At 40.5% G+C, this 24480-nt stretch overlaps 1 protein-coding gene and 1 non-coding gene across 2 annotated transcripts; one reads left to right on the top strand and one right to left on the bottom strand.

Annotated features, from left to right (window-relative positions):
• The first annotated feature begins 16 nt into the window (after window positions 1-16).
• On the top strand, window positions 17-22490 carry SLC39A6 (solute carrier family 39 member 6). Its single transcript, XM_070421001.1, has 10 exons — window positions 17-713; window positions 2463-3245; window positions 4897-5080; window positions 7429-7598; window positions 8929-9147; window positions 16594-16699; window positions 17328-17705; window positions 18818-18898; window positions 20254-20444; window positions 21238-22490. The coding sequence occupies exons 2-10, from the start codon at window positions 2472-2474 to the stop codon at window positions 21388-21390; spliced, it is 2256 nt and encodes a 751-aa protein (XP_070277102.1). The 5' UTR covers window positions 17-713; window positions 2463-2471; the 3' UTR covers window positions 21391-22490.
• Window positions 5564-5699, bottom strand: LOC139014766 (small nucleolar RNA SNORA21). The gene has a single exon (XR_011472320.1). It is a non-coding gene; the product is annotated as a small nucleolar RNA SNORA21 (small nucleolar RNA).
• Window positions 22491-24480: the final 1990 nt, after the last annotated feature.

Genomic DNA, 24480 nt, shown 5'->3' with positions numbered 1-24480 from the left:
TCTGGTCCACGGTACCCCGCCGCTGCCACCTCTGGTCTGCTGACCGTGGCCCTGCGCACAAACGTGGCCTCGGTCCCCAGGACGAAGCCCGGACGGAGTGGTTCAGGACCTTCCAGTAAGACTGTGGCACTTGAGCCGGGGCTGCGTCAGGAGCGTCTCGCTGCCCCTCACGCCCGGACTCACAGCAGCAGCGGCGTTGGCCCAGGAGGGAGCCTTGGCCAGCGAGTCTCGGGCCTCAGTGGCGCAGGGGCGCGGAGGGCTTCGAAGAAAGACAGGGTCCCCAGTCGGTCTCGGCGCTCACGGTCCGCTCGGCCGCGCCTTCGCGCCCTCCCGCCCCTACGTGCCCCGCGGCGCCGGCGAACAGGCGGCCACGCGGACTTGCTGGCGGGGACGGGGTTCTGAGCCTCACTGCGCATGTCCCGCAGTCAGGCCGGCAGAGGCGGTGGTTCCCGGCCGCGCGCCGCGCGCCGCGCTCATTAGTAATTGTCCTGCTCCCGGGAGGCGAGGGCGCGTGGGGCGCGGCTTCTTGTGGCTGTGCCGCGGTCCCCGCGACCGAGGGGCGTCCGGGCCGATGAGCTTGCCGCTTCCCCGTGCCCTGTAGAGGTTTCGAGACAGAGAGAGAAGCACGGGCCGGTTCCGAGCCCTCCGGACCGCTTGTGGGGAACTGAACCTGCACGCGGGGCCGGAACGTGGAACTGCGAGGCCGCGGAGAGGTGAGTCCCGCAGGTCCGGGCGGGGGCTGCAGAAAGGGGAGCCCCTCAGCCCGCGAGGGTCGGACTTCCCAGTGTAGGATGCCCAGATGGGCTTAGGAGTCCAACGGAGGACTTTCTGGGGAAACAGTATTATTGATCTCCTACTCGAAGGTAGGAACGTGTATTAACAATAAAAAATCCTTGGAAATAGTGATCTGCCCTCTTCCCCTTTTTCTCCACTGGCCTCTCTCCCGGCCCTTTCTTTATGCTTTTTTCCGACAACACTCGCGGACTTGCAGGGAAGAAGGTCCGCCCGCGGGTCCTGGGTCGCCTTCAGCATCCTCTCGGGAGAAAGGCGCGGAGTTGCCCCCGAGCGCTTCCGTCTGTGCTTGTCCCAACCCACCCCGCTCCCTGCCTGCGAATGATTTCTTACTGGTTCTCGTTTGCCTATTAAAACTTCAGGTCCGAAAGATTGTTCTTTCAGGAGCCTATCCCTATGGTCCTTAGGTACTTCCATTTTCACTGCTCCCGGCTTGATCAGCAGCTGTGCAACACCGCCGACATTGTTTGGGAACATGCGCTCCCATGTAACCGTTCATGTGGTTTCCCCAGTCACCCTGGACATGGGTACTGCCCGCTTTTCCTGGTGCAAGGAGAAGCAGCAGAAAGTGGTAGAGCTAGGTCGCCCCAGGCCCTTGCTCTCTCGCTCCAGAGTTTGGTGACGACTGACTGGGTCCTGAGATACCAGTCTATCCACATCTATGAACTTGTACCTTCCTCGGCTTAACTGAATTCTGCTTTTCAAGGCTCAACTCAATTTCTATCTCCAAACACCTTTGTCTGGATGAGTGATGATCTGTGATCAAATGAAGTTTAACTTAAGGAGCTTAATTATTATGCCGTCATCTAAAGCATGGGGTCAGTCTATATGTACTGACCTGGAACGATGTCATTTTTGAATAGGAAAAAAAAGATCCCATCTGTGTGGTTTAATTACACATCTACTTGAGGATGCATAGAACATATCCCGAGGCATAATTGGGTGACTTTGAAGAGTGCTCCTGGGGAAAGAAGCCTTAAATTGATTTGTATATAGTTTAAGAAAAATTTTAACTGTGAGTAATTCTGATATTGCTGTATCTACTCCTTTTGATGTTAAAATAATGTTTTATGAAATGGCGATGGTCGAGGTAAGTTTTGTTTTAAATCATTGTTCTCAACACAGTGAGGAGTTGCCAATATGGTTGTGGCCACATGGATCTCTCCAGTGTCTGAGTTACTATTGCTTGTATAGTGCTAATTACTGAATCTTTTTTTTTTTTAAATATATTTTATTGATTTTTTACAGAGAGGAAGGGAGAGAGATAGTTAGAAACATCGATGAGAGAGAAACATCGATCAGCTGCCTCCTGCACATCTCCTACTGGGGATGTGCCCGCAACCCAGGTACATGCCCTTGACCGGAATTGAACCCGGGACCTTTCAGTCCGCAGGCCGACGCTCTATCCACTGAGCCAAACCGGTTTCGGCTAATTACTGAATCTTAACACTCAACAGTTCTCCAGTTATTTCTCTTGTTTTGGTAATGCAAGGGTAGAGCCTAGGACACTTGTTTGTGTATTTTCACAGTACCTAACACTGCACTGTCCACACTAAATGAGGTTTTATAGACCTTGATTGTTTGAGTTAGACATCAGTGTTTAGCAGGAAATTTTTAATTCAAATTATTATAGAAGTGAAGACAAAATTTATTTTCTCTGTCTTCTCTAGGAAGGTGCAATGGCGAGGAGTTTACCCTTAATCTTCATCCTGACCTTCACTCTGTCAGTCACAAATCTCCTTCATGAAGTAGAATCAGCAACTGCTCTCCCTCAGACCACGGAGAAAATTCCAAACTGGGAGTCTGGCATTGATGTTGATTTGGCAGTTACCACCCAGCGACATCATCTACAGCAGCTTTTCCATCGCTATGGAGAAAATAATTCTTTGTCAGTTGAAGGGTTCAGAAAGTTACTTCAGAATATAGGCATAGATAAGATTAAAAGAGTTCATTTACACCATGACCATGAGCATCACTCCGACCATGAGCATCACTCTGACCATGAGCATCACTCCGACCATGAGCATCACTCCGACCATGAGCATCACTCTCACCGTAATCATGCTGCTTCCGGTAAAAATAATCGGAAAGCTCTTTGCCCAGACCTTGACTCTGATAGTTCCAGTAAAGACACTAGAAACAACCAGGGGAAAGGATCTCGCCGATCAGAACATGCCAGTAGTAGAAGGAATGTTTTAATCAAAGATGGTGTTGGTGCTAGTGAAGTGACCTCAACTGTATATAATGCTGTCTCTGAAGGAACTCATTTTCTGGAGACAATAGAAACTCCAAAACCTGGAAAGCTCCCTAAAGATGTGAACAGTTCCACTCCACCCAGTATTACAGAAAAGAGCCGGATGAGCCGGCCCGCTAGGAGAAAAACAAATGAATCTGTGAGTGAGCCCAGAAAGGAGTTTATGTATTCCAGAAACACAAATGCAAATACTCAGGAGGTAAGATAAAGGCTGTTCTTATTTTAATCAATATGCCTGCTTGTCTATTCTGTCATTGCCATTCTATCTCTAGTTGTAAGGAGTTTAAAGTAAAAATAAAATGGTTAAGTTGCTGAAAAGGGAATTTCTCAGCAAGGCACTTGGCCTAAAGTGTCCCTACCATGTTGTAATCATTTCTGATTTAAAAAAGAAAAAAAACTTGGAGGATAGTAAGAATAGTGCTGCCTTCAAAACTTTTTTTTTTAATATATTTTTATTGCTTTTAGAAAGGAAGGACGAGAGAGAGATAGAAACATCAATGATGAGAGAAAATCATTGATCAGCTGCCTTCACACCCCACGCTGGGGGTTGAGCCACAACGTGGGCATGTGCCCTGACTGGGAATTGAGCCGTGACCTCCTGGTTCATAGGTTGATGCTCAACCACTGAGCCATGCCAGCTGGGCTAAAACTTTTCTATATAGAATTTAAAATAAGTATAGAAAGCAGATATCAAAGTTATTTTTAGAAGGCGAGTATTATTAATAAAAAGTAGAAAATTGGAGGTGGAAAATGTAGGAGTTAGAATCCATGTTTTAGGGAAAGGTGTGGTTGAAGGGGTTGAAGAATTCAAGAACGTTAATACCTCCTTGCAGAGGGATTGTAATGATTTGTGAAGTCATTGGAACTGCTGCCAAGAATGACATACTGGACAAGTGAATGCCTGGGCAGTGAAGTTCTGATTTCATGTGTTTTTTCTAGATTAGACTTCAAGGCTGTACTCAGTTTGCCTTGACTGAAAGATGTCAAGAACAAGGAGTTAGTTGATACATGTTAATAAGCAAAACTTAAGTACTTCATGCAAGCCATCATATGACTGTTCTAATTCTGGGATACTACTACGAATGGTCATTCCCTTAGCGACACTGGTAATAAAGTTTGTTCTTTGTATTATTAACCAAGAATTGGTGGAGTTTAAAATAACTTTACAGACAATGAGAAACAGTTGCTACCACCAATTCTGGGGGAATAGAAGGAGCTTAGGTTACTCAGAAGATTCTCTTCAAACTAGTCATCTCATTAAATTGTTGAAACAGCTGCCTGCCAATATAGGTTTGCTTTTATTACCAACTTTACCCTGCGTGAGAGTAATGTACATACTTTAATAGTCTCTCGTAGAGCATTATTTTGCCAAGTGTGTAGTCAGAACTGAACTAAGTTTTGCAAGTATGGTCATTGTTGTAAGAATGACATGTTTTGGACTTGTTTAGGCCAAGTAGCGTTGGTTCTAAAATAACATATGTGCCAATGTCTAATGACCCTCATCTCGAAATTAAAGCTCATTTCCTTAATAGGTTTATAAAGTGAGTTAACAGGCTTGTGAATGTTCATTTATCCTCAAGCTTATTTCACTTAAGGCTTTCTCCCTAGGCGACTGATGTAACTTTCTACCTAGAAGTAAGCAGAGAGGAGAGATAACACTATTATGACATAATATCTCCAGGTAGTTTGAGAAATTCCGAAGTACTTAAAACAAAAGTTGATTTTAATCAGTGTTAACCTAAAATTAAGAAGCAGCTTCAGTAAGGAAAGGGTATTGTGTCATCAAACAACTTTTTGGATTATCTAATGGGAATGCCTTTTGGTGCTTTTCACTGCTTTGTTTTCTTTAGTGTTTCAATGCGTCAAAGCTGCTCACATCACATGGCATGGGCATCCAGGTTCTGCTGAATGAAATGGAGTTCAACTATCTCTGCCCAGCCATCATCAATCAAATTGATGCTAGATCGTGTCTGATTCATACAACGAGTGAAAAGAAAGCTGAAATCCCTCCAAAGACCTATTCTTTACAAATAGGTAGAATTGAGTTTTTTTATGTAAAAATAATTTCCAGTAGATACATTTATGTTGTTAGTGTTCTTTATATTTACAAAAACCTATTCACTTTTAGCATATTCAAATATAACATCTCTTTTTAAATTTATCTTTATTATTGAAAATATTACATATGTCCCCCCTTTTTTTTCTCATTGATCCCCTCCACCCTGCACCCGCCCCTCCCAGGCCTTCACCACACTATTGTCTGTGTCCATGAGCTATGCATATAAATTCCCGGGTTATCCTCTCTCCACCTACCCCACCACCCCTCCTTCCTTCTTAGATTCCTCAGTCTGTTCCATGCTTCTATGTCTCTGGATCTATTTTGTTCATCAGTTTATTTTGTTCATTAGATTCCACATGAGTGAGATCATTCTGCCTTGAATGAAAAAAGCAAGTATGTTAGCCTGACCCTAAAAAAAACTTAGATTGTAACTTGCCTCATCTTTTTTTATTTTAACAACTTGTCACACCACCGATTGAAGCAAAACAACACAACATGCTGCTGCTTCACCCAAAAGCAGTGTTTACTTTGCCCTTTCTCTTGAGGGCTCCGTGGGTCATTAGCAAAAGACCCAATGAGTGCTTTTAAAAAGGGGTACTTGCCTTATCTTTTAAAAAAAAAATAGATAAATGAGTAAAACATAGGTTGTAACTTGCCTGAGGTCATGAAGTGTCAAGGGCTATCTGAAATTTTGGCTTTTTATATTGTCACCCTGTTTGGGAAGAAGGGTCAGAGTTCATCTCTGCTGTTTAGGAGCCCAATTCTGGTTTGTTATTTTTTTTTTTTTTTTAATATATCTTTTTATTGTTTTCAGAGAGGAAGGGAAAGGGAGAGAAAGAGAAACATCAATGATGAGGGGGAATCATTGATTGGCTGCCTCCTGCACGCCCCCTACTGGGGATTGAATCTGCAACCAAGGTACGTGCCCTTGACTGGAATCGAACCCAGGACCCTTTGATCCACAGGCTGACACTCTATCCACTGAGCCAAACCAGCCAGGGCTCTGGTCTGTTATTAATAAATCAAACCAGGATAAGCTGTGCTATAGTATAGAGCAGGGTTAGGGAACCTATTTTCTGCCAGGGCCATTTGGATATTTATAAATCATTTGCTGGCCATACAGAATTATCAACTTAAATATAAGCCTGCTAGTGGTACATCTACATAATGGAATACTATGCTGCTGTAAGAAAGAAGGAACTCTTACCTTTCGTAACAGCATGGATGGACATGGAGAGCATTATGCTAAGCGAAATTAGCCAGTTGGAGAAAGATAAATATCACATGATCTCACTCATTTGTGGAATATAATGAACAACATAAACTGATAAACAAAAATATATCCAGAGACAGAGAAGCATTAAACAGACCCTCAAACCTCAGAGGGAAGGCGGGGGATAAGAGAGCAACCAAAGGACGTGTATGCATGCATATAAGCATAACCAATGGACACAGACACTAGGGGGGTGAGGGCATATGTGGAGGGTGGGAGTGGCCGGTGAGAGGTCAATGGGGGGAAAAGGAGACATATATAATACTTTAACCAATAAAGAATGAAAAAAAAATTAGCCTGTTATATTTGCTCATTTAACTCACTCCTAGCCTTGGCAGGGCTAGACCAAATGATTTCACAGGCCTTATACAGCCTGCGGGCCGGATGTTCTAGAGACGGTCCTCATCTCTGGTGGCCTTTAAAGTCTGACTGGACTTTTCTCACCCATGGCCAGACCTTATAAGGCTCGGCTGTAAGTTCCTCACCCCTGGCCAGAATTTCAGTGCTCAAAAACTCACCCCTGGCCAGACCTTATAAGGCTCCGCTGTAAGTTCCTCACCCCTGGCCAGAATTTCAGTGTTCAAAAACTCACCCCTGGCCAGACCTTATAAGGCTCGGCTGTAAGTTCCTCACCCCTGGCTAGAATTTCAGTGCTCAAAAACTAGAATGAAGAAATAATTGCTTTGTTTACTGAGGAAATAATTCTCGGTTTCCTTTTTTTCTTTTTCCCTTTCTTTCTCCTTTAACATATTCCTCTTCTCTTTCATAATTTAGGTGTTACAGGAGTCTGAAAGCTCAGTTCCCAAATGAGCTAGAATTCATCTTTATCATTTCTTTCCCTTCTTTCACTACCAGCTGAAGGATTTTCCATTAGGTTATGCTCTTCACCTAGAGAGTTCACTCAAATTATTCATTTGAGCCCATTTGTTGGTTATTGAGTTTGTATTTCTTTAAGACTGCCTACGTTATAAGTTACTTTATGCTACTCCAAAGTCTCTCTTTTAAAGTTTATCAATTGTATGTTTTTACCTTTGCTCTTTTGTTTGACAGCCTGGGTTGGTGGCTTTATAGCCATTTCCATCATCAGTTTCCTGTCTTTGCTGGGTGTTATTTTAGTGCCTCTCATGAATCGGGTGTTTTTTAAGTTTCTCCTGAGTTTCCTTGTGGCATTGGCTGTTGGGACATTGAGTGGTGATGCTTTTTTACATCTTCTTCCACATGTAAGTATGGTAATTTGTCCTATTAGTGTATTGTATTATTCAACATTGAAAATATACATACTTTTTTGTTTATTTGTACTAGAATTCTTTGTATTGATATTTATAAAGGTAAGAAATTTGGTTTAGAGGAGTTGATTTTAAAATATATTTGGTAACCAAAAGCTGCATTTTGAGGCTTGATCTTTTTATTATTATTATTCATTTGAGAGAGAGAGAGAGAAACATTGATGTAAGGGAAACATTGATTGGCTGTCTCCTGCACAAGCCCCAACCGGGGATCAAACCCGCCACCTGGATATGTGCCCTGTCTGGGAATCGAACCCACAACCTTTTGGTGTATGTGATAATGCTCCAACCAACTGAGCCACACCAGCCAGAGCTGTGCTTGATCTTACTACATTGTGTGGTGTGTTTTTTTGCTTTTCTTTATAAAGACTAATTTAATTTTGGGGGGTCCAGTTAATAAAAGGGGAGAGATTCTACTCAGATGCTAGTATTATGACAGTCTGCAACAGTGTGAATTGTCTGCTTACATATTAGTGTAATTGCCACAAAAATAAAAAATGTGGCTGTCTACCCAAGAAACTTGAGGGTTTTTCTTCAGAGTTGAGTCAATGTGTGTATTTACAGATTTGTACTTGGTGACATGAGTGAATTCTTAAGTAAAACAAGTTTGGTAAAGTGAGTTTACTTTTCCATTAAATATTTGGGGTAGGTGCGCAGGTAGAAAATATTTGGATCTAATTTTTTAAATTTCCCTTAGAGATTTGCAGGTATGTGTGAGGCGGGGGCGTTATTCCTAGAGTTCTACATATCTCATCATGCTTTCTCTAGTAGTGAAAGGGAGCTGTTTTGCTGTGACAAACTCCCTGACCATCAAATGGCAGATGTTCAGGAATATCTGCTGCACAAAGTGACATGTACATGGGGTATACCCTGTAACTCACCACCGAACCTAGTCTGTCCTCTGTGTATGTGCCACACCCAACTTCCTAACATGAAGTAACATAGTCTCTGCTGCATTCCTGCAGGCCACTGGCCAGAGCCCCTGGATCAGGTACTTGCCAGGGCTCATTACACAGATTGGGCTTCTTGTAAGCACACTGATGACAGTGGTGTGAGCTTTTCAGCGAGGAGTGGAAGCAGTAAACTCTACAGACCTATTAAGTCTGGCAGTTCCCTGTTATTTAATGTCCTAAATTTCCCTCATTCCAAAGTATCCTTTTAATTGCCCAATTCTGAATTACTTCAAGTTTGACCTTATCTTAGCCAGTTTTTCAGACATGTGTAACTAGTGAATTTATAAAACACATGTTGTTTTTGCTTTTAGTCTCATGCAAGTCACCACCATAGTCACAGCCATGAAGAAACAGCAATGGAAATGAAGAGAGGGCCACTGTTCAGTTATCTGTCTTCTCAAAACATAGAAGAAAGTACCTATTTTGATTCCACATGGAAGGGTCTAACAGCTCTGGGAGGCTTGTATTTAATGTTTCTTGTTGAACATGTACTCACATTGATCAAGCAATTCAAAGATAAGAAGAAAAAGGTAAGAAAAAGTATACTAAGTACTTACTATGCATCAAACATTTATTTAGAGTAGTATTCTAACTAGACTGTTAGCAGAGCTTGTCCTGGGTATATGATCTTTGTTTGAGAGGTGTTGAGTATTTTTGAGATACTTTTAGCTCTGAGAGACATTAATGGAGAGCAAGTCTGTATCTTTCTAATGCTGGAGTTCTCTATCTTCAGAATTACCTTCAAACTCATGAGAGGGTGAGAAAGGCAAGGATAAACATTTATATAAATGACCAAACAGGGCACAAGTGGATCCTTGAAGATGAGAAGATTCATGATTATGGCCCTGATGGTTTCATGTGTATATACTTTTCCCCAAACTCTCTGAGTAGTATACATCAAATATGTAAAGCTGTTTATATCTCAATCATACCCCAGTAAAGTGGTTTAAGAAAAACCATGGATATACCATCAATATTCATTGGTATATGATTATGTGATTAACTTCTAATTATTCACCCAGTAGCTAGTTATTCAGTTTTTTTTTTGAAAGGATATGTGGCTTTCACAGATACGATCTTTGTAAATTTCCTCTAGAAAATAGTATGAAGCCAAACTACCAGGGTTCTTATTCCGGCATCTAAAAGGGTTCAGCAATCTGGAGAAGAGCTGTGTGTAACTTAATAAAGAGTCCAGAGATGAAACATAATTTTGAAAAGCATTTGAGGGTCAGAGGAGCCTAGCTAAAGAAACTAAGTTCTCTTTGTCTCAGGACCCCTTGCTATTTATTTAGGGTTTTTTTAGTTTTTTTATTTTATTTTATTGGTTTTCTTTTTACAGAGAGGAAGGGAGAGGGATAGAGAATTAGAAACATCGATGAGAGAGAAGCATCGACCAGCTGCCTCCTGCACACCCCCTACTGGGGATGTGCCCGCAACCAAGGTACATGCCCTTGACCGGAATCGAACCTGGGACCCCTCAGTCCCCAGGCCGACGCTCTATCCAGTGAGCCAAACCGGCCAGGGCATCCCTTGCTATTTATTAACACAATTTGTCCTAAGGCAAGGTGAAGATATATACTTCAAAGGGTAGGGTTAGATACAAAAATCCATTGTCAGATTGGAAGAATTTGCCTACGGCTGTTCAGGTGTTTGGCCAGTAGGAGGCAATAACATGTAGGTTAAGATGCCCTGAGCTGTCTGGCAGCAAGCAATCATCCTTTTCAGGTTTGGGGAAATGTCCTCAGCCATTCCCAACAGGTGACAACATATGTGACTCAGCCCTTGTTGAGTCCCAAGTTCCATCAACCTTTTGATGAAACTCTTGCAATTATGTCATGCTGGAGTTGGCTTCCGGCACCAAACAGTAGACTCTTTATTTCTGGTAAAAATAACTTTGAGTTGCCTGTGGTTATTTGCCTCTTATCTGATGTGACCAGGCAAGTCACTCTAAAGACTAACTTAGTGGCGACTTTTTATTTTTTTCCAGTGGGGACTCTTAAAAATTACATGTACATATCTTGGACATTTTAATTTAACTTAGAACATTCGTATACTCCTGATGTTGACCAAGATTATCTTTGAGTTAGATTCTGTGTGATGATTTTTTTTTTTTTTCTATAGCCATGATGCTTCATCTACAATCTTCAGTTTTGGTTTGTCTAAAGTTGAGCCAGAGGTTACATACTTGTAAGGATAGTTTGAGTGTAGAATTTAGATTTCAGAAATTTTAAAAATTGTAGACAGTAGTCACTTTACATAATTTGATAGCCCTTTTTTTAAAGCAACTTGTCTTTGACTTTCAAATGCATTCAACTTAAGTTTTCATAGAATTAACTATTCTCACCATCATCACATAGTTTGAGAAATAGGTAATTAAATTGTATAGTTACAATAACAGCTATAACTCATAAGGACATTTGAAAACTAGCAGAGTTATTCTCACTGAACATAGAGCTCACTGTGGGAAACAAGTGCTTGTATGAAAGGAAGGCAGCCTTCTACTCAGTCCTGGGAATATTTCCCCTTACGGAGTTTACATTCACAAAAATCTCAAATTGCAAATCTTTTTTTTTTTTCCCTTTGTTGTGCTTTGGTTTTGTTTGCTTTTATACTTTTTTGGGGGGGGGGGGGGGGCGGTGTTTTTTCAAAGTGCAAATCTTGGATCTTCTCTTTGCTGGACCTAAATTTAGAGGAAAGAAGTGAAATAAGAATAACTTATTCATTGTTTTTTTTATTTTTATCCTCACCCAAGGATATTTTTTCCATTGATTTTTTTTTTTTTTTTTTTTTTTAGAGAGAGGAGGGGAGGAGAAAAAGAGAAAGAGAAACATCATTCTGAGAGAGACACATCAGTTGGTTGCCTCCCACACATGCCCCAACCGGGCTGGGCCAGGGATCAAGCCTGCAACCGAGGTGCGTGCCCTTGCCCGTGAATCGAACCTCGACCCTGTGATCTGCAGGCCAGTGCTCTAACCACTAAGAAAAACCGGCCAGGGCATTTTATTCATTCTTAATTCAGGAAATTATCATCTGTGTTCCCATTGGTCTTGGACTGGTTTGAGGCAATATCCTATTTCCTTATGTTCTCTGGAATTAATCTTTCTGAAAAACATTTCTTTAATTTATTTTTAGAATAAAGTATCAAAATAAAACATGCTCATTAGAAAACTTTTGGAAAATTTTTGAGAAAAATACTAGAGGCCCGGTGCACAAAGTTACGTGCACTGCGGGGGTGGGGTCCCTCAGCCCAGCCTGCACCCTCTCACAGTCTGGGACCTCTAAGGGGATCTCCGACTGCCAGCTTAGGCCAGCTCCCTAAGCAGGCAGTCAGACATAACTCTCACAGTCTGGGACCCCTCGCTCCTTACCGCCTTCCTGCAGCGGAGGCAGGAGAGGCTCCCACCACCACCGCTGCGCTCGCCAGTGTGAGCCCAGCTTCTGGCTGAGCAGCGCTCCCCCTGTAAAAGCATACTTACCACCAGGGGGCAGCTCCTGCGTTGCGCATCTGCCCCCTGGTGGTCAGTGCACATCATACGACCAGCCATCTAGTTGATTTGCATATTAGGGTTTTATTACATAGGATTTTCCTGTAGTGCACCACTCTAATACAACCATTATTACATTTTTGTAATACAACCATTATTACATTTTTGTGTGATCTTCCCAGGCTTTTTGACACTTTTTTTTCTTAATTAAAGTTAACATTCAGTATTATTTTATATTAGTATTATTTTATGTTAGTTTCAGGTATACAGCATAGTGGTTAGATAATTATATAATTTACAAAGTGATCCCCGATAATTCTCATACCCACCTGGCACCATACACAGTTATTACAATATTATTAACTATATTCCCTGTGCTGTACTTTATGTCCTCATGACATTTTGTAACTGCCAATTTGTACTTCTTACTTCCTTCACCTTTTCCACCCAGTCCCCCAAACCCACCTGGAATTTTTCTTAACTTAAAAAAAATAAAAGGTGCCCTAAGCCGGTTTGGCTCAGTGGACAGAGTATAGGCCTGCAGACTGAAGGGTCCTGGGTTCAATTCCGGTCAAGAGCACATGCCCAGCTTGTGGGCTCAATCCCCAGTAGGGGGCATGCAAGAGGCACCCAATCAATGACTCTCTCTCATCATTGATATTTCTATCTCTCTTTCCCTCTCCCTTCCTCTCTGAAATCAATAAAAATATATTTAAAAAGTAAAAAAAATAAAAGGTCATTTTTAGTTTTGGGGGGGAATAGGATTGGGGGTTTGTTGGTTGGTTTTACCTTTTTTCTGTTTCAAATTCCATAATGTATTGAACATAATTTTTTTAATATATTTTTTATTGATTTCAGAGAGGAAGAGAGAGGGAGAGAGAGAAAAATCAATGATGAGAGAGAATCATCAATAGGCTGCTTCTGAAACGCCCCCTGACCAGGAATTGAGCTGTGACCTCCTGGTCAACACTCAGCCACACCAGCCAGGCTGAGCATTATAATTTCAATTTAGTTTTTAAGTTTTAGTTAAAGATAACTTTTGTTTAACCTGACACTTTAACATGATAGATTCTCTAGGATTTAATACAGAATAATATTTTTCAAACTCTAGCTTGTAACCTATTAGTGAGTGTGAAATCAATCTTGTATCCATGTTTTTAAATACAACAATAGCCTGGCTGGCGTGGCTCAGTGGTTGAGCATCAACCTATGAGCCAGAAAGTTGTGGTTCTTTGGTCAAGGCACATCCCCAGAGAGGGGCATGCAGGAGGGAGCTGATCAATGATTCTCTCTCATCATTGATGTTTCTGTCTCTACCTTCTTCTCTGAAATCAATAAAAATATGCTTTAAAAAAATACTACAGTATAGTGTGTATATATATATATTACTGTGTATATATTACTGTGGATTGTAGTCAAAGTTTGATAATCCCTGTTCTAAACTAGAATAGCTTCTACTAGAATGTAAGCTCTTAAGAGCCAGGACCTCTTTGTCTTGTTCACTGCTACATCTCCAATTCCTAGAATAGTGACTGGCACATAAGAGTTTATTTAAAAAAAATAGTTGTTGAATGTATAAGAAACATTAAACAGCAAGTAAACATAATTTCTAGATGGGAGTTTTGCCAACATTGTCCTCTTTCTTTTTAGATTGAGTGTCTCTTTTCAAGGACATCCAGATCTTATTTAATCTCATTTGGTTCTTTAAAAAGAAAAAAAAGCTATTCATTACATGGTATTTAGAGCTCTTTAGACCCATAACAGAACATTTTACCTAGGATTTTCCTTCAGATATCCATCCTGCACCCCTTTATATCATAGTTTTAGGTTACTTGCCATCTATGACAATCTGAAATCTCTATTAAAATTAGGTTTACATTTCATACTTGATATACTAGTAGTTAGACAGTTAAAACAGTTCAACATCAAACTTTCCGCCAGTAAAGGTTATTGCTCATGCTGGAAATCTGAGAATCATCAATGACCTCTCCCTCCTCATGTTCAACCTAGTTATATTAAATATATCTAGAATTTTTCTATTTCTCTCCATCTTCCTTGCTATTCTAGTCCATGCCATCCTTATCTCCCTCCTGGGTGACAATAGTTGCCTCCTAATGGACATGTTGACATTATTTTGTCTTCTAATCCAGGCAGAGTGATTTGTTTAAATGAAAATCTAATGAGGTTGGACTCCACTACTTAAAATCCCTCCATTAGTGATTTCTCATTGCTTGTAGGACAAAGCCACAACTCTTACAGTATAACCAGTTTGCATTGTCTGGTCTCAGCTGCCCAGCCTTATTTCTAGCCACCCTGTCTCTAACCTACTAGGCCCCAACCACCTTGTCCTTGTTTCTGTTAAAGATGGGCTGGCCCTTTCCTGGCCCTCCTACATGCTGTTCTCCCTGCCTGGATACTGTCTCTCTCACCCTTCCCCAGCAAACCCCTGCTCATCTTTAGGTCTTGATGCAAATATCACTTTCTGGAGGAAGCCTGTCCTGAGACGGGGTATTGTCTTGTTATACACTCTGGGAGCACTCTTGTGTTTTTTCTTTGTAAATGCAATCAAAGAATCGTGTAATCATTATCTGTGTAAAGCCTCCGCCTTCCCTGTAGGTGATAAGCTCTTTGAGAACAGAGACCCTTTGTTTCTTATTTTACGTGTATTGCCAGTGCTTAGCAAGGGAACATTATAGGCCCTTAATACTTAAGGAATAAAGGAATTCATTAAGATCTGTAAGTTCTCAAGAGAGAGTCATTGCCCAACAAGAAATGAAGCATCAAGTGAAGTTATTTAAAATACCCTGAATTGTTTATGTTCACAGATATTTAAATACTTCCTCTGTTTGAGGTATTGTGTTAAGGGTAGGTATAAAGATTTGTGTGTGTGCTTGCCTTTAAAAATTCTTACAACCTGTTGACGTAAGAACATACAAAACTGTGAACATTTTTATGAGTTTATCAGAATTTATTTGAGCCAAACAGGACATGCCTGGGAGCAGGATCTCATCAGACTGAGAACAATGCTTCCCAGAATGAGAGCTCGCAATTTTTTTTATGCATTTGGAATTAAGGAGCGAAGTAAGGAAGATTACTTGAAGTGAAAGAGCAAGGCCAGGAAATATCTGTGATTCAATACAGGATGGTTGACAAGATTATGTGCTCTCCTGAGGTGGTTCTGGTTCCATTCCTAAAGGGAATGAAAAAGGCATTTCAAAGGTGTGTTAGCAGATGTACAAAAACAATGAACAGGGCTTACTTAAGGCAAAGGTAACAGTTCACAAGGGAAGTTATAGACCATAACCTTCCCAGTTAGAAATTTATGACCAGATCAATTATCCTGTGAGGTTACTTTCAGTCACTGCACTTGTCAGATTTATTATAGAGCCTCTTTTTCATCCACAAACCTAAGAATGTACAGATATCTTATACACTGTCAGAACTAGAATGAAATCTTAGGTATAATAGTGATTGTTTAAGTCATATTCAAAGGTACTACAAATAATGTAATTTTTGTGTGACATTTTTAGTATTTTGAATATTATCTTCTATATAAGTCAGTACCATTGTTTAAACCAGCGGTCGCCAACTGGTGGTCCGTGAGGTCCGAAAGGTTGGCGACCGCTGGTTTAAACAGTGACCTGCTTGGGCTCAGAGATAAGAGCAGTATCTCAAGCATAGTGGTTAAAACCCTAATTATAAACTCAAGGCTGAGATTTGTTTCAAAAGAGAAAGCTTGTTAATGGTGTTATATTATATGAAAAGTATTTTAGTTATAATAATAAATACATAGCAGTGTCACAGTATAGTTTTAGGATGTAAAAAGTATGGGAAGTCCGGATTTTCAGCATACAAAAGAGAGATGGAGAAAACCTAGCATTGGTTAGCAGATTACTAAATGCCTGAAGAAAATGCTTTCTAGCTGGTTCTAAATTGATAACCTGAGGCAGAGCTCAATTTTAATGTGTATGTGAGTCACGGGGATCTAGTTAAAATCCCCATCTGATTCATTAGGTCTGAGATTGTGCATTTCAAACAAGCTCCCAGGGGATACTGTGCTGCTTACGTAAGACCACACTTAGAGTAGATGACCTCAGGGACATTCATAAAGATGAGTGTGATTCTTCTGCATTTCATATTACTGAGGCACAGATTCTTCACTTTTTAAACAGTTACTGTGCCTAGGACACATTGCTGGGTCCTGTGCAAGTTAAATGCAAGCCTTGTCCTTTTAGGTGGCCTTTATTCCAATGAAGGTTTGTTACTCGGCAGGTTTTTTCTGTATCTTTTGTTTAAGTGTCTATTTAAAGTTGTATGCATAAGCAAACCAGCTATTTTAAAGTATTTATTTCTGCCCTGGCTGGTTTGGCTCAGTGGATAGAGCATTGGCCTGCGGACCGCTGGGTCCCCGGGTTCGATTCTGGTCAAGGGCACATGCCTGGGTCACTGGCTCGATCCCCATTAAAGTATTTCTTTCCCTTGCTATGTTAGAATCAGAAAAAAACTGAAAATGATGATGACGAGGAGATTAAGAAGCGGTTGTCCAAGTATGAATCTCAACTTTCAACAAATGAGGAGAAAGTAGACGCAGATGATCGTAAGTCCTTATGAATCTGAGGGTTGGAGAGAACTCATTGCTCTTTTTGGACTTATGGAAGGGATGGAACCATGTCCCTCTTTTTTTTTTTTTTTTTTTTGACTCATACATTTTTTAATTGCCAGTGAGTAGGTTGTTTATAAGGAGGCAGAAGAAATTAAAGGAGGCTCTGAGGAGTAGTTATTGAAGGTTAATGTTTAAAATCTATTCTTAATATGTGAGACTATTTAATTTTTAAAATGCATTAAAACCTATTAATTTTTTTCATCAATAATACTCGAATGGCCTTAGCTGGTTTTGGCTCAGTGGATAGAGTGTTGGCCTGCAACTGAAGGGTCCCAGGTTTGATTCCGGTCAAGAGCACGTGCCCGGGTTGCATGCTCAATCCCTAGTAGGAGGCGTGCAGGAGACAGCCGATCAATGATTCTCTCTCTCTCATCATTGATGTTTCTATCTCTCCCTCTCCCTTCCTCTCTGAAAGCAATAAAAAATATATTAAAAAAATAATACTAATACTCTAATGTTTAGACCTTCAGGTATATGGGAGAGAGTTGCTCCATTTTAAGATCTTTTTTACCTTAATTGTCAGTGGAAATGTTTGAAATGTGTCCTTTTTGTTTATACCCAGGGCCTGAAAGCTATTTACGAGCAGACTCACAGGAGCCCTCCCACTTTGATTCTCAGCAGCCAGCAATCTTGGAAGAAGAAGAGGTCATGATAGCCCATGCACATCCACAGGAAGTCTATAATGAATATGTACCCAAAGGGTGCAAGAATAAATGCCACTCGCATTTCCATGATACACTGGGCCAGTCAGATGATCTCATTCACCACCATCATGACTACCATCATATTCTTCATCACCACCACCACCAAAACCACCACCCCCACAGTCACAGTCAGCGCTACTCTCGGGAAGAGCTGAAAGATGCTGGCATTGCCACACTGGCATGGATGGTGATAATGGGAGATGGCCTGCACAATTTCAGCGATGGCCTAGCAATTGGTACACATCTACATATTTGCCTCTTATTGGTTGATTATCAAAATGTTGTTTCTTCTTTGGCTACTTTGACAGTGAAATAATAAAGTGAAAAGAGCGGTGTTTTCTCCATTTACCTATATTGTAACTAACAAAAGTTGTTTTAATTTGCAAGGTCTTAAGATCAGGTTCCAATGTGTTTGGAGCATGTGTGAGTTTTGTCCCCTATTCATTTAAGTTCTCTTATCTGCAATATAAACAGTATTTATTAAAGTAAAAGAATCTGTTCTATCAGCTTTTCTTTCATGCTATAAAGGATTCTATATCTGATAAGTTCAGTTACCAATCTCTATCCAAAGAACTATAGAGTTTTTGCTATTAAATTGTTATACCACAAATAGGAGATTATAGAATATGTACTTACAAATTTTAGTAACTTAGTTCTAAAAGGAACCATGGAAATAGCTATAAATTAGGCAGCTGAGGCCTGGCAAGGTGAACCACTTGCCCAAGGAGATAGTACTGTTTGAGATGAGCCCAGGCCTTGGCTCCCTAGGAGCCTGGTGCTCTTCCCCCTCTATGTATTATGCACAACCTAAGCAACAGAGAATACTCAAATACTAAGTCATGGTTTATACATGACCAGTTGTATAATATGTTAGCTTTTAAAAGGAGGAGAGCTATTTGTCTTAGACTCTTTTTATGAGACAGTGAAAGAATGAATGTAAATAAGTCTGATTACGTAGTGAATTCCTCTGAGGCCAGTAAAACAATTTGTACTCTTGACTGATGAGTTTTTTCTAAACCTTTTAAATCAGTTTATTTTATATTTTTAAATAAGTGTTTGATGCGGTAGCAATTACTTCTCAGGTTTTTATAATGCATAGTGGAACTGTCCCTTTTTAATCATACCAGCATGTGCTCCATTGCAAATTTAAACTTAATTGAATGTAATCTGGGGTTACTTACAAAGATACAGAGTGCAGTTGGGAAAGTTCTGTTTATTCACAACCAGAATCCGTTTTATTTCTTTTACCTCATTTTGTATGCTGGTAAGATTTTTTTTTTTTTTTTTTTTTCAGAAACACACCCATAAAATAATGTAGTCAGTCTTTTTCTGGTTGATTTTTACACAGGTGCTGCTTTCACTGAGGGTTTATCGAGTGGTTTAAGTACTTCTGTTGCTGTGTTTTGTCACGAGTTGCCTCATGAATTAGGTAAGAGAACCATATAAATGGTATTTTCCAGATGGCTAAATTGTCTGAGTGTCACTAGCTTTTGCTTCCTCATAACTTTTATGTCTTCTCTTAAGTCTGCTAACCTAGCTAGCTTTCTTTTCTTAATGAATGTAAGTTTGTTTCCAGCCAGAATTCTGACCCTATAAGTACAATTACACAATTGCTTATGTGGGGTTGCCAAAGAGGTACCTGGGCCTCCTTTCACGTTCTCTTCCCCTACTGTTTTCTTATGCCAGCATACTGACACCTCAGTGGTCATTTCTTCATACACACAGTATGAATTAGACCATGGGAATCAAATGAGGCATCTTTCCTTAACAGAGAGAATCTCTTTGGAGCTGAAGAAAAACCCCTTCCCAAAGTTATTCTGGATCCGGTCATGTCCTTGTTTTTTCCCTATAAACACACACTTGCACACACCGTGACACTATTTTCATTCTATTCCTTGGCATGTGTTCTGCCACTCAGAAGGCCTCCCACTTGCCTGCTCAGTGCTTATAATCAACATCTGGTTTATGTTCTGTTTTGGATCCTTCATGCTCCTTGAAGCCTTAAGTATTCCCATCTTAATGTATCTCATTTTCTCCTTGTATAACTAGAACATTAGACTCTTTAGCTCTTAATTATAAATTGCCTTTATCATTTGCTGATCATTTCATGTGTGTTCTCCATGGTCCTCCAGTTTATGGCCAATTATAAGCTCCTTAAAGACAGTGTAAGAGCATAGTAATAGTAGGTTTGTATCACTCATTAACAAAGTGGGAGCATTCAGAAAAACTTTGGATAAAAAAAATCTTAGTGTATAGAGGTGTTAGAGTGATTTACACTGTTGTTTTCCTCTTAAAAATTAGATAATTTCTAAAAAAATTTAGGTAATTTCTTAAATCTGTGAAGTCTTTTGGGTATGTGTTATTGTTTTTGTTTGGTTTGTTTGTTGTTTTGGTTAATCCTCACCCAAGGGTATTTTTTTCGATTGATTTTTAGAGAGTAGAAGCGGGGGGGGGGTGGGGGGGGGCGGAGAGAGAGAAACAGATGTGAGAGACACATCAATTGGTTGCCTCCTGCACGTGCCCGACTAGGGCCGGGGATCCAACCTGCAACCCAGGTTTGTGCCCTTGACTGGGAATCGAACCAGAGATCCTCCAGTCCAGCAGTCAACAAACGGTGGTCCGCGGACCATTGGTGGCCCGTGAGGTCCGGAAGGTTGGCAACCGCTGCTCCAGTCCATGGGCCAACGCTCTAACCACTATTAAGAACTTTCCAGGGCAAAGACAGATATGTGTTTTTAAAATGATTTTTCAATTACTTAATCCCCTTTTTTGTTTTCGTTAAAGGTGACTTTGCTGTTTTACTAAAGGCTGGCATGACTGTTAAGCAGGCTGTTCTTTATAATGCTTTGTCAGCCATGCTGGCATATCTTGGAATGGCAACAGGAATTTTCATTGGTCATTATGCTGAAAATGTTTCTATGTGGATATTTGCACTTACTGCTGGCTTATTCATGTATGTTGCTCTGGTTGATATGGTAAGTTTTTACGATGTCAAATTATAGTATTGACTAGCAATAAAATAGAGAAACTTAAGGGAAACCTTATTTTTAAAAAGGCTTTAGATTTGAATGCAGTAGTGATAAGTCATCCTATACTCAACAAGGTAGAATATAAAATATAGTTCCTTTAGAGTTTATCTTTCTGAATTGTTGATCACAAGCACATTCTTATCCTGCTTAATGTGTCTGAGGATACAGAGAAATATCTACCCCATTTTGATTTAAATGTTTTTATTGATTTGAGAGAGAGGAAAGGAGAGGGAGAGAGAAACATTGATGAGAGAGAATCATTGATCAGCTGCCTCCTGCACGTCCCCTACTGGAGCTCAAGCCCGCAGCCTGGGCATGTGCTCTGACCAGGAATTAAACCCAGGACCTCCTGATGCATGGGACAATGCTCAACCAACCAAGCCACATGGGCCAGGGCACTAAAATTTTATTTTATATAGTGTAAGGTTTTCATATATCTGAACTCAGATAAGCCATAGGTTATATTCTGTTCAGATATAGGCATGAAGCAGGAGCAAATGGGACCAATATAAATTTGACTTGCTAAGCAGATGGTAAATAATCATTGTTAATTAAACTGCTAGGAAATGCTATGTGACATTAGCGAGAATCAGTATGTATGTGGTCTTGTTTTAAGGAATTGACTCCGTATATCCAGCTACATATAGTACAAATAAACTATCCTGCAAAGGCTTATAAAAACTAATCTGTAGTTTTGAAAACTTAAAGTTGCTCTTTTTTTTTTTTTTTCTTCTCTAAGGTACCTGAGATGCTGCACAATGATGCTAGTGACCATGGATGTAGCCGCTGGGGATATTTCCTTTTACAGAATGCTGGGATGCTTTTGGGATTTGGAATAATGTTGCTTATTTCCATATTTGAACATAAAATTGTGTTCCGTATAAATTTCTAATTAGGGTATAAATGGTAGAGTAGCTTAAAAAAATGCTGTCTATAGTTTGAATAGGTCATAGGGAGATGAGAGTAGTTATTGTGATATTCAGCATTTAAAGTAAGTGGACTTTGTGATTTTTGTATGGAATATTGCCATTTGTTATGCTTATAAGGTCAGTTATGGTGGTAACCTAAAGGTACATTTTAATATTTAAGTTATTCTATTTGGGGAATATAATCTATATATGCAATTTACCAGTTTTACCAGTCTATTGTATAAAGAAGAGATTTGGCATGAATGTTCTGCATATTTCAAGAAAAATGTCTTTAATGTTTTTTTCTAGAACTAATTTAACAGTAATTCCCATGCTGGATTTTAGGACTCCATAGAACTGCTCATGTTCAGGAGTAAGAATACTCACGAAGCCTAAGATGCCAATAAAGCTTGTACTGAATTTAAGTTAAGAAATAAAGAGGGGCAAAAAATATGTGAGGATTAAGAAGGCATAAATTTATTTTTTAAAAAATCACACAAGTGTTTGTAAAATAGAAGGAAAATTTAGATTTAAATTAAAAAGGCAATATTAGTATAGAGCACATGTGTAAACATTTTTGTCAGAGTATTAATGTTCCCATAAAACCACAGTAAGCACTTTTTACTAATTTAGTTGTTCATTTAACTTTATAATGGAAACATCTAAATATAATTAATTAATTCAAACACTATACCACTTGACCAAGAAATTTAAATTTTAAAATATTTGTGTGGAGATATACTAGATGAGTGTGAGCAAGTTTCTGTATTGACAGAAGATTTAGACATCACCAAGTTATGTACTGCCCAAAGCTATAATTGGATAGTTACCTGGTTTACCAAATGTCAGCGTGTTAGGACTTTGAGCAAAGGATGTTAAAACCATACTGAGTTTATTTTGACTTCTGGATTCAGGAAGTACTTTGGTATCTTTCAGTGCTTCAGTGTTTTCATTATGACATGTTTATATACAGTATAGTACTTTAGACATCCTAGGGCTGTCTGTGGAATTCTTTAGATGTTGCTTTTCTACAAAATAAAATCCCCATGTCATCTTGATATTAAATGTCTGATACTTCTTTTAACCAGCTTGAGCATTTTAAAATATACTAGAGGCCCAGTGCACGAATTCGTGCATGGGTGGGGCCCCTCTGGGTGGCATGCAGGGATCAGCCCGAAACCTGCAGTCCAATGCCACCTTCAGTTCCCACCTGCCACCCCCACTCATCCCGGCCCCACTGTGCCTGCCGCCCAGTCAATCCCAATCAGGAGAGGCTTGTGCTGCCTCAGCAGCACTCGCCAGCCATGAGCCCTGCATCTGGCGCCCTCCCAAGGGGAGTGGCCTGTGGGATCGGGCTGAAACTGACTCTCTGACATCCCCCGAGGGGTCCCGGATTGCAAGAGGATGCAGGCCAGGCTGAGGGACCCCATCGGTGCATGATCGGGCCAGGGAGGGTCTGCGCAAGGGCTCCAGGGCATGTCTGGCCCATCTCACTCAGTCACGATCAGCCAGACCCCAGCAGCAAACTAACCTACTGGTCGGAGCATCTGCCCCCTGGTAGTCAGTACACATCATAGCAATTGGTTGAATAGCCTTAGCATATCATTAGCATATTATGCTTTGAGTGGTTGCTCTGCTGTTGGGTCTATTTGCATATTTCCCTTTTATTATATAGGATGGTTCAGTAATTTTAAGTATATTTACATTTTTGTACAATGGATCTCCAGAATCTTTTCACCTTGCAGAACTGAAACAATATATCCATTAAACAACATATGTCCTCCTCCCACAGCCCCTAGTAGCCACCATTCTACTTTCCATTTCTGTGAATTTGAGATACTAGGTTTCCTTCAAAGGACACCTCAAAAAAGAATCAGTCCACAGTTTGTTCCACGTTATCCCCCTTTTTTCTTTCTTTTTTTTTAACAACCAGAGCCTTAAGCTAAAGAAGAGACGTTAATATCCTATATTCTAAAGAGAATCAGAAATAATTGAACAAGACTAATGATGTTGAGCATATTTTAATTTTTTTGTCATTCATGCATATTTTTTGGTGAGGTATCTGTTCCTTTATGTTATTTTGTCTATGCTAATTATCAATATAATTTACATGCTTGTATATTGTCTTACCACCACCGCCCATCAACACTAAAGTACAGGCTCCAGGAGGCTGGGACAGGACCTACTTGCCCCTGGAATCCTAGCTGGTGCTTGATGGGCAGATACTCAGTAAACTTCGAAGAGTGGATGAATGAGTCTCATTTCTGGCTCCTGTTCTCCTGACTCTGTGTGGCCTATGGGATGTAGGCTCCAGACCAGACCAGCTGCCACTCCCTGTCCTGTCCATACAGTGAAAGGACATCTGGGGAGCCATGGCCTGGTCCACCAAGGTTGGAGGGCAGAGTGAGGGGATGTGCCTGAAACCCAGGCCCTGTCAGAGCTGGGGACCCTCGGGGTTTTGAGTTTGAACTTTCCAGTTCCTCCGTATCCTGATCAGTTTTTTAAAAAATATATTTTTGTTGATTTCAGAGAGGGAGAGAGCAAGTTTTTTGTGTCCCAGGAATCTCATGTCTTCTGCCATTACCCACAAAACAGTAACAGCTAACTTGCAGCTTCGAGTTGGATAAAGTCCCAGAACTTCATAAAATCTCACAGGATACAAATGAAAAAAAAATGAACATAGAATTTACAATTTACAATTCTTATATCTAGCAAATCAAGCTCAACAGTATATAATGTTATGATCACCCTGACCCATGTGGCTCAGTTGAATGTCATCCTGTGTGCCAAAATGTTGCTGGTTCAATTCTTAGGTCACGTGCCCAGTTTGTGGGCTCAGTCCCAGTCATGTGTGCGGGAGGCAACAGATTGATGTTTCTCTCTCTCTTACTCTCCCTCTAAGAAATCAATTAATTAAAAAAATAATCTCTATATATAACCCTAATATGCAAATAGACTGAACAACCCGTCGCTATGACGTGTGCTGACCACCAGGGGGCGCACGCAGATGGCAGAGTGCAGAACATGGCGGGCATTGGCCACTACAGGATGGTGGAGCAGGTGAGCAGGGGCAC

Source organism: Myotis yumanensis, unplaced genomic scaffold, assembly GCF_028538775.1.
Source record: "Myotis yumanensis isolate MYYU_CA2020_CCGP unplaced genomic scaffold, mMyoYum1.0.hap1 SCAF_7, whole genome shotgun sequence".
In the NCBI taxonomy this organism is placed as follows: Eukaryota; Metazoa; Chordata; class Mammalia; order Chiroptera; family Vespertilionidae; genus Myotis; species Myotis yumanensis.
The sequence above is the reverse complement of the archived record's forward strand: the minus strand, read 5'-3'. Positions and strand labels throughout refer to the sequence as shown.